Source organism: Varanus komodoensis, unplaced genomic scaffold (genome assembly GCF_004798865.1).
Source record: "Varanus komodoensis strain SLA01 unplaced genomic scaffold, ASM479886v1 scaffold7_3, whole genome shotgun sequence".
In the NCBI taxonomy this organism is placed as follows: domain Eukaryota; kingdom Metazoa; phylum Chordata; class Lepidosauria; order Squamata; family Varanidae; genus Varanus; species Varanus komodoensis.
This window is the reverse complement of record NW_025336480.1, coordinates 8,349,626-8,360,460: the sequence shown is the minus strand read 5'-3', so window position 1 is coordinate 8,360,460 and position 10,835 is coordinate 8,349,626. Positions and strand designations below refer to the sequence as shown.

The 10,835-nt window shown below is 36.8% G+C and overlaps 2 protein-coding genes across 4 annotated transcripts in view; one reads left to right on the top strand and one right to left on the bottom strand.

Annotated features, from left to right (window-relative positions):
- The first annotated feature begins 444 nt into the window (after positions 1–444).
- Positions 445–2,927, top strand: LEAP2 (liver enriched antimicrobial peptide 2). The gene is made up of 3 exons (XM_044454575.1): positions 445–580; positions 1,870–2,006; positions 2,810–2,927. Exons 1-3 carry the CDS (start codon positions 524–526, stop codon positions 2,844–2,846), a joined length of 231 nt encoding a protein of 76 aa, XP_044310510.1. The 5' UTR covers positions 445–523; the 3' UTR covers positions 2,847–2,927.
- A 902-nt stretch (positions 2,928–3,829) lies between these two features.
- The window catches only part of AFF4 (AF4/FMR2 family member 4), an 81,979-nt gene continuing 74,973 nt past the window's right edge, over positions 3,830–10,835 (bottom strand). For all 3 annotated transcript variants that reach the window (XM_044454572.1, XM_044454573.1, XM_044454574.1), the window contains exon 22: positions 3,830–9,907. In XM_044454572.1, the coding sequence (XP_044310507.1) occupies positions 9,789–9,907 (119 nt within the window). In that variant the 3' untranslated portion in view covers positions 3,830–9,788. The remainder of the gene's footprint in view (positions 9,908–10,835) is intronic.

The window sequence follows — 10,835 nt, the reverse complement described above, 5'->3', positions numbered from 1 at the left end:
TGACATTTTGTACTTTACTTGCACATGTTTCCTGAATAGACATGCTGAATGTGTACTTTTTTAAGCAAATGACTGCACAGAGACCCCACTCAGTAGATCCACATTTCTCAGGATTAAACTACTAGTAGTTCTCATTTAATTCTGCCCAAGAACACGGTGGACGAGCATAGATCAGTTCTCTCTTTTCTGCCCTGGCCTTTGACCCTTTTGTAGGTACATGGTGTAACTAGTGAAATGTAAGTTTTAAAAAAAGAACAGTTGGCCTGTTTGATACACTGACCAAAGTACAAATGCTTGAAAAGCAAATATATTTAGCCTAGAGGGAAAACTTTGGACTATCACTTAGGCATTAACTTATTAAATCGTTGTCTCTAATGTGATCTTTGCCTTTTTAATAAGCCGGCAGCTGATGCAATGAGGAATTACATCTATAAAAGACGAAGCAGAAAAGCCTGGCAAACACATCCACAGGCTTCTAGCCCCACTTGGGAAACAGTGACGTGGAGAAAGCTATCCAAGGAGGATGCAGAGTTTGCAGGTTGCGACAATAATCTTCATTTGTTCAGGCCTGCTATTTCAGGTAAGAACACTTCTTGCATTTGAATTCCAAAAATTCAGGAACATACTAGTTTAGTTATTTATGACATTTACCACATTTCAACACTTATTTCAAGAATATCTCACGTTTATATCTGTCAGTAACTAGAGACCACCAGTGCTGTTAGCCAGCACCATGCAAACATGACTGTTAGTGCAAAGGCATCCCCAAAATAGAGCATGCAGCCCCCAAATTGTTTTTATAAAGATTCTAATTTTCTCCTGATTTTTAAATATACATGTATTTATTAGTATGACATGCATATCACTTCCTAGCAATTATACACAGGCTTCGATCAACTGGACTAAATATTCAAATAAAAGCATCAAAATCATTTGACGATTGTCAGTTAATTGTATTATGGGAGGTGTTTATCCTTTCAGTGTTGTAGCAACAGTTTTATAGCTGTCATATGGCTGCAGAGAATCCATCTATGCTGACCATTTGCTAATTCTCATGAAGCAGGTAATGAGTATTTCACTGCTCCAGTACAAATTGTATCTGTGAAATTACATCTATCCCCCAAAGTAGCAACTACAGGGCATTGTCAAATCATATATTTGAAAGTATTAGCTGTATTGGACTGCCAACAATTAGCCAAATTAGATAATCCCATATTAAAGAGATGCTGCAGTATTTCTTAGACATGAAGCAAAAGTTTTTGCAGAGTAGGAGGCAGACTAAGAGCCCGAAGTGTGATAGCTGTATGTCAAGAGCAATGACCCACTGGTTGGGCATTTTGTGGTGGTGTCCACAGCAGTTTCTCTAATCCCCAAACGAGCACAAAAGTAAAAAAAAACATAGTGATCCCATATTAGTGGTTGCTAGCAAAATGTCCATCATTATACCATATGTACGTTTGGAGCAAGTGTTTTTATTTTGCTGGATCTTTCCTCACGTGGAATGTACCATTGAAGGTCATTGCCTTTTCTGGACAGGGCTCCCAAGTATAACACTGATTTGTTTTTCTGTTTTGCATGGAAGAAAAAACACTGCAGAGAGACACCACTTGCATAAAGGTCTTTTTCTTGGTAGATAGGTGGGCAACACATTAAAAAAACAGAAGAATAAGGTCAGATGTACATTTCTGCACTTGCAAATTTTTATTTTTTTAAAATTATCACTAGTTTAGGGAATAACTACATAGAAACAATGGGCATCAGTTCTTTCCACACAGAAATGCTGGTGTGGTTTGTCAAATCTGAAGAGGACTTTTGAGCAGTTGAAGGCTGAATGTCATATATAACAACCACATTGTAATTATGTTTCAGATACACTGTGCCTCACTGTATCCACAAAGCTCTCAGGTAATGAGGCAGAAGAGAATGACACCTTTCTGGAGAGGGATCTCAAGACCAATTGGAGCATCATGCAGGGATAACAGTGAATGCTCCACAAGACTATGCAGGTATTTTCTTCTCAGTCTTTGAATAAAAGACATGAATTTAATGCAAACGGGGACAACCAAGGGTTCTGTCATTATGATTACTTCAATAATAATCTGGTCATCTTAATTAGAAAGAAGTACTGTCTCCCGAAGCCTACAAAATTAGTGGGAGCAAAAATCCATAATGACAAGAATTGCCAACTTTGCATGTCTCATGAAATATTTTCTATTTAATGTTAATTTATTAATTTAAGGCTTTTATAAATCGTTTGATTAGCACAGCTGTCAGAATGGTGAACACTTTTCATTTTTAATATCTGAAAAATGGTAACATTGACCATTTAGTACCACTGTTGCAGAACCCCCAACATGTTGGATTCTCCAGTTCTGCCTGCAGAACATCCAAGGGTTCAATATAGTACAGACCAAACATATTTTGGGAAATGTACTGCAGATAAAGAACTATAGGGATGTCCAAAATGAAAATAATGTATTAAGACATGAAAGCATGGTGTCATTGAGCCAATGTCTAGAATATTTCTGCTAGTTTATTATTCCCTACAAACGTACAAAGTTACCATTGAGGGAAAAAATCTTCTACTTTGGATGTGTAGTTCTCTAATGCACTTAAACTAGCACTAATGTAACACTGGTACTTTCTTTCTTCGAAAACAGATACTATAGAATTCAAATAATGTAATACAAGCACATGCAAGTTTGCATTGAATTACAGTATTTTAATCAATTTGTACACAGGTTAGTCCCAAAATGCCTAAAAAAGTAAACTTACACTACCTTTCTTCCTTCCTTCCTTTCTTTTGCAGGAACAAACACTGTGCTGTAGTATCATCACAGATGTGATTCCTAAGAAGAAGAAAATAGTGCTGTTGCCTTTGCCAATGCTCCTCCCTGTTTATTTATTGTCACCATCCCTTGGAAATACTTCAAGCTTTTCAATTAACATTTTGAAATGCCAGCAACACAGGCCAGTTTAAATTATATCTTTCCATCTTTTTCTAAGGTGGGCCTTTAGCCAAGCTATAGTAGCTTAACCTGATTTAACTCTTTATACTGTTTGTATTTCATTTTTTTTCTGTGAGAGACATTAAAATTCTGTAAAAGCAAAACACATTTTGCTATTTGTCCTGTATGCAACCAATAAGGACTGACATATTCTGGGAAGATACACTGAAAGAACTCTTGAGTAAAGAGTACCCTCTCCACAGCAGTTAAAGAAATTATATGGGGTTACATCCAACATTATGTAAGCAGCCTTCCACGTGCACATTGGGCATTTTCCCTTCCCCCACTGAGGCCACCCCACATGTAGCCTGAAGATCTGCCCCAGAGGGTCTCCTAAAAGGGGAAGGGGGAAATTGATTTATCGCATATGCCTGTTCCACTGGAAAATAATGTCATTAGATACAACTCATGGTGCTGATTCCATGAGTTTTTATAAAGAGTTGGGAATACTCACAATTGTCCAGTGAACCAGAAAAAGCACATCAATAATAATCTGGGTACCACATTTATTCCATCGCTCTTCCCATGTTTACCTTTTCTTTCAGTTGTTACCTGTAGATTTCAAACTTTCATTATCCAGTGGGTAATGCATTCATGAGCTTGATATAATATGTACTTCAGAGGTAATTTTTGTGAGAGTTTAAAACAAATTGCCTAGATAAAATAGAGCAAAAAATACACAAGTGTCCCCAGTTCCCACTGGCAAATGAAATTTATGACAACATAATGCCAGCCCCGCCCCATCCTCAAGCATAAATTTCAGTGTGCAATGCCATTGCAGAAAGCCCCATACAAATAGATTAATTCAAGCACAGTGCTTATAATGTTTAATACAGAAAATCTATTTGATATTTATTAAACTTAGTTTCTCCAGTTACAGTTCTGCATTGTACAAAGCATTTTAATGACACAGTAGTTAAAAAGATCTTTACAAATTGAAATGTGATACCCTTTTCTCCAAATATTTAATTGCCATAAATTTGTTTAAAAATACACATTAAACGCATATTTCAGACACTAAACTTTCTATAATCTCAATACCACAAAATACATAGAATATACTATACAGATGTGGAAAAAAATCTAGTTAGTATATAATACTTTGCTCACCATTAACATACGTGAAATGCACATACTGACTTAGAAATCCTAATTTGGAACCCCAAAGTACCCTTTTGAAATTTCAAATGTATTGCAAAGGAAGGGAGGGGGGAAATCACAGTTTTGTTTAAGGTTTAGTTTTGGTTGAAAACAAATGACTAAATATGTTGATAAGTAACAAAATGTATAAGACATGGACAAGTCATGTACAAAGCATACAACAGAGAGCCATCCTGCCAGCCATGATCATTACCAGGTGGCATTCTTAAGAAGGGTTTTAATTGATAAGTTAAAAGATTAAAAATAACCTCCCACCCCCACCCCACCCCACCTGTTTGCCCCCAAAGGAAAAGAAAAAACATTCTTTACCAAATAATTTCAAATAAGATAAAGGATCTTTAATAAATATATAAGCACTTTATCCTCCATATACAAAACTTCTTAAAACCATTTAAAAGGGGAGCCAGATACAAATGTTAGCAACTGTGCTTGCAGAGGCCCATGAAGCCAAGTTCTCAGAGATCTTAATGCAGCCATCTTGAAATGCTGGCTGCAATACCAACATGGTTTACAAATTAGGTAAAAGGAAACATTTTGAGTCCAATTTGCCACTATCAGTTCTGTTCACAGTTACATTGCCAGAAACAAACGTTTTGCCAATACATTTACAGATGGAATGGAAAAGCAAAGCCAACATTAGATTTGTTTAATAATTGCTGGAGCAGAATCAGCAGTTCAAATGTCTTCAGCTGAGTTCGCCTAAAACTCAATGAACTGGCAAGAGGTGGAGGTGGGGGAAGGCATATTGGACACAAGCTTGGGTTTTCCAGGATGGTCTCATTCCAATGACAATGTTGCTATTAACCTACTTCCCATCACTGCTATTTTAAAATGCTGTAAACACCCCAGTGCCCATCCAAAAGAATGAAAATTATCATTCCTTGACCGTATAGTTAAGCTGTAATTTCTATCTTTTGGGAAATGGCTGAGATTGCTTAACACAGCTCAGCTTTGTACAAGCTTTGGCTATAAGATGTTGAAAGATATCCAACATTAACTTAGCTACTGAAAACCCACATTTCCCACAATACTGATTTCTACTCAATTTAAAGTCATTCTGTCCTTGACCCAAATATTTATGAAATATTTGCCATTCAGGACTCTACCATATGGTTTGGATGTCGCTTACTCTTCCTATGGGTAAACTGTATTCAAACTTGATTTGCTCAGGTCCACTTAAACTGCTTTAATAAAAATACTGCAGAGTTTACAGTGCAAGGAAATATTAATATATATAGCAAAGGTAGTCTTCCCCATTATCTGCCAGATTTGGCAAACTATATAGTAATCTGCCTACAGCTGTGTTTTACTTGCCTTAGGCAAGCAATTCTATGCATCGACTCCATACCTGCTGTGGCTGATCATTAAAACACACTACAGGGGTTGCTTTGTATAAAATCACAGCAATCAAGCTTCAATAATCTAAAAGAAACCAATAGCACTCCTGCATAATATGCAAAATTTATCACCATCACCAAAATTAGGATGGCTCAGCACTCAATAAATATACTGATATAGTCAGCTGCACTATAATCTAACACAAGTATTAACGAACTTTGGACAGACTTGAGTTCATTCATCTATATATTTATGTAGATATATGTATTCGAAACACGTATATTACAAATTGCATACTGCTGTCAAAAGGTCAAGAGCTATTTGCTCTGCTTTACAGCCAAGAGATTTAAATCATTTTGAACTGAACATGCTGGGCCATCTCAGTCTGGTACCCTGACTGTTCATTTAAGGTACAAAATGAAGTAGCCATGTGTGTACAAGGTCAGTGGTCCCTACACATTTTATCAACAGGTTCCACCATTAGAATTCTGCTTAGTTTGGAACCTGCCACTTGGTTTCTACCTCATCACTAGCTCATAAAGTGAAACACAGGTACCTTCTTGGGCTATACTGTTTCACACACCCACTGCCAGCAGTCTGGTGAAACACCCAGAGTCCCGTGGTGGATCTCTCACCACCATTCATGAATTACTCTCCTATGAACCTGCAAGCTTGAGAGAAAAGTTCAGAAATTACTTGAACACCTGAGCAAATCTAGTCTGACTATTAAGCCGGTTTTAAAGGCTTATCACTGGGATATACTGCAACACTGATATGTGTTATTCCACAATCATTAACCCCTTAGGATCTATTATTCCAGAGCTTTTAAATGAAGACAAGAATTTTATTTGTGTTAGTACTCAAGATATACAGGCAGTCCCAGGATTACAAATGAGTTCTGCTCCTGAGAAAATGAAAATTCATCTTCTAAGTCAAATTTGTATGCAAGCAGATCACATATAGTTGGCCCTCCACATTCACAGGGGTTAGCAACTCAGAACTCCCATAAGAGTGGAAAAACTGCAAATATCTCTAGTCCCCCCACCCCAACCCTTGCCCAGTGCCTCGTCTTTGCAGCAAGGAAATGCTGGTGAGATTTCCCTCTCCAGATGGGCAGGACAGGAAAGCCTGCTTTGGAGGCCTCCCTCTCTGCCCTTTCCCTTCCTCTCTATCTATGGTGATGCTTTGGAAGCCTTCCTTCTCCCCTTCTGCTTCCTCTCTTTCTATGATGATATTTTTATGCAGTAAGCCTTTTAAATTAATAGGCTTCATGGCTTCATTTGTAACCTAAGGACTGCCTGTACTTATAATAGGTGGGATCCAGACTAAGCTAATCATGCTTTAGTTCTAATTAAATCAATGGGAGCAGTTAGTCTGATTTAAGTCCAACCCAATGCTTCTTAAGGGCAGCTTCAGGATAGTAACTTATTTTTGCTTTTCAGAAAAGAATCATATGACATGTTTGTTTTACAATTAATCTTGGGAAATTATTCATGCGCTTTAGAGACAAAGGAATTTGAAGTTAGATGGTTTTATGAAATTTGGCGAGTCCAATTTAGCTGGTTGGAATTTTGATAGTTTATCCTAGGGAAGGAAGGGTACTCCTCATTTATTAAGGGCATACAGAACACCCCTCTTGGAGGCACATAATACAACAGAAAACACCTACTACCTTAGGTCGACCTTTAAAACTAGAGAGGTCTTGATAAATTATTACATATACAAATGCTCAGGATAGGATTAATCTGAAGAAGCTTTTCAAAACTCCAATCTGATATAGAATATTATAGTTTTTAAAACCATGTTCTTTTTAAAAGAGAGATATTTTCCAATTGGCAGTCCATGTTAATTGGGTACAAAAGCTTCCTCAGTGATGCTACACAGCAAGTGAGCTTGCAATTTAGCTCCTGAAAGCATAGAGGCTTCAGTGTGGTAAGTGTGCCAGGCACTTCTGAATGTTAAGGTTCGGAAAACTACCTCCTGGATCTAAGCTGGAGTCTGTTGTTCCTCTTGGGACCGTGGCAAAGTGCCCTGTTTAAAATTGGGTCTCATGATGGAGACCTCTATACTACCAACTTATATGAGATGTATCATGGAAGTCTGTTATAAACAATTTTTCTTTAAAAAAATAATCTGGAACTATCTTAATCTGTGTGCATAATGAACTGCTCGCCAAGGGTGCAAACTAAAGAAGGTTCCACATGGCAGCTGCTCATGCTGGCCCTAACAGCAACATGAAAAAACATGAATATGTAGCAATGTAATACAGTCACTGCATTTGATCATCATTGTTTAATCATTTCACTTGCACATATTAAAACTTCCTATGATGCATAATTTTATCCCTTAAGTAGCAACACACCTTTTTTTGTATGCAGAGATGTAGCTACCTATTTTCTTCCTATGTATGTAGAGATGTAACTACCTATTTTCTTCCACTCAGTACTGTTGTGGGGTAGAGTGCAATAGTAAATATCACTGATTTTGAATGTAGAACCAAAGGGTAGTAATTTCAATTGATTTGATCCAAAGTATTAGGGAATGAACTCACGCATCCCTAAGGAGTATAAAACATCAGGATGCAAGGCTCTATGAATATGCAAGCTATAGTTTAGTGAAATTACTATAATTTATGAAGCTACTCAATTCTCAGTGTCCCAAGGACACACTGCAGTACTCCTTAATGTAGCATTCTATTCCTTCTTTCAAAGCTCGCCATCATTTTGGCACATAGCTATACAGCTAGACATAAATTTAGTGCAATCATTTCCTTGGACATGCATGATCACATCTGGGGCAGGGTTCAGAGACAAGGGCAGGCAAAGCAGCATTCCACAATCCCACTGAAGGGGTTCAGAGTTTGACTCTAAGAAGACAACTAATGTGTATTGTCAACAAATGACAGCCACTAGTATTAGGAAAAGGAAGTCAAATTTTACCAAAGTACTGCAGGAGATCAACTGGATACAGTATACCAGGTCCTATGTGTAAAACCTCTTGTAAACAGTATTCAAAATCTTCATCTAAAAAGGCATAAGGCACACCAGACATGATAGGGATGCTAAGCAATATTCTTTTAGTCAGATAAGCACCTTCAATGGAAAGGTACTTTGGTTAGTAACCTTAAAGCAATGAATTAAGAATTCCATGCATGATTCTTGCTGATCACAGTAATTTCCATGAAAATTAAACATTCTGCTCCCATCACAAACATTTAACATGGTGCAATTAAAATGGTGTAAAAGCAAGATTTCAAATTAGCTGGACAGAACGGTTTAAAATGTTCCTGTAAACAGAGCTCTACACTCTACCCTATGTTGCCCACTGAGTAATCCTGTCTGAAAGAAAACACAGATGCTAGTCACTACTCATATTTTCTGATTAAGCACATCAGTTTCACTGAGGAGTTAAAGTTAGTAGCTTCAAACAACAAAAAGCAAGGAAATGAAGAAGCTGCACCAAAGCACAAGATTGTCCATTTCACACCATTCCTAGTCTGTCCTTCGAGACTGAAGCTCTTTGTGACCCATATCACTTTAATACTGCATTAAATGCAACTTCTTGTAATGTTCTGTGATTATTAGTGTTAAGACATTTGTTCTGAAGCTATTTTCCATATGGATCTTTTCATATTTCACTTAAATACAATGGCTTAATATATAGAAGAGTATCCTTGCAACTTAGTACAATAGTAAAACAGTGGCTGTCATTTAGGGGTTGACTGAAATATTCATGAAAATTTCTCCCTACAGTTTAGAATCTATCAACCCTGACTTTCTCTTACAAGCTCTACCACCACAAGACATTACAGAATAACAAAGCTCACAAAATACTTAAATAAAGTGTCTACATTTAATCTTCACTAGGTACTTGATTGGGTAAAATTTATAGGAAAAAGAGCTAACTCTTAACAGCGTCCAAAATAGACCTTTCAAAAACAAATTAAAATAAATAAGTTTTAAAAGAGATTTGTTAGGCATAGTTACTAGAATTCCAATCCAATTGCAGCGCAATGAATCCATCATATATTAAAATGATGCAGAGATTAAACTATTTTTAAATATCTTTAAAATGGGACAACTGAGAAAAGTTCATTAACATGATGGTTTGGAAGTTCTCACATACATGATGCTGGGAGACACATGAAAACATTCCTTAATTTTAGCTTTCACTAAGCAATGCATTATGGCAGTCTTCCTTATTTTTATGACACAGTGTTGAAAAAAATCAGAGGCAGCAAGAAAAGTATCTTCTATGCTTTAGGTTTCTTCAGTCCAGTTATCACTTGGCATCCAAACGCAACCAATGCAGTCCCTGTCTGGTGTAACGTACTAGGTCTGTCATGACACTTGCATTAAAGATAAGAGGGCCCATCACTTTATCCAATTCAGTAAAGAATTCTACAGAAAAGAAGAAATGAGCAAATTGAAATAACCTTTCCACAAGACATCTCCCAAGATGAAACTGAAGAATCAGCATTCAAGTACTATTTTTCTGCAGGCAATGCTAATTTTGTGTTAAACTGTAACCCAAAGAAACAGCAATGCCTCAATTATAACTGAATTAGCTTATTTAAAGAGTTTTGCTTAAACATATTCAAAGACCACATGCTGCAATAGATGAACATTTATATTAGAGCTTTACAGTTTAATTAAATGGAAATTATGTTATTAATATTAATTTCATTTTTATTCTTCCCCCATAGCCAAAGAAGTCTGGGCAGTTCACATCTTTGGCTCTCTACTTCATTTCTTTAAAAGTAGCATGTGTGCCTTTCCATCACTCTTGGGTAGCACTGTACTAGGTCATCTCTAAACTCATGGACAAGAAAACACATGAGACAGTGTTCTAGACAGCATTCCTAACTCATGCAATACTATTTCTTCAATAAAAAAGCCAGCCAAAAATGAAGGTTCACATTTACAAGCAGCTTTCCAAAAAGTAACCTATAATATTTAATTTCAACCCAAACCCCCAAAGCATATAAGCAACACAGTTAAACCCCCAAATTTCATAATTTAGGCAAGCAAGTTAAATCAAGGCAGAATTCTAACCCAGAAGCCGCATCCAAGTATTATTTCCTTGGGCACAGTATAAAATTATAACACGGGCCCTGTCTCCCTTTGACCATTTAAAAGAAATGAAGAACTAATGGCTGTTCTTGAGCTCCCTACGGATCTTATATTCTTGGTTGTTAGATTTATATTTATACACAGCTATGGCATATACACATATGATGTAAGAGCCATGAGTGTCCTTCAGATATGGTTCCCTGTCTTTGGGAGCTAGGACTGAATGTTTTACACACTCTTAAGATTCAATGTCTGG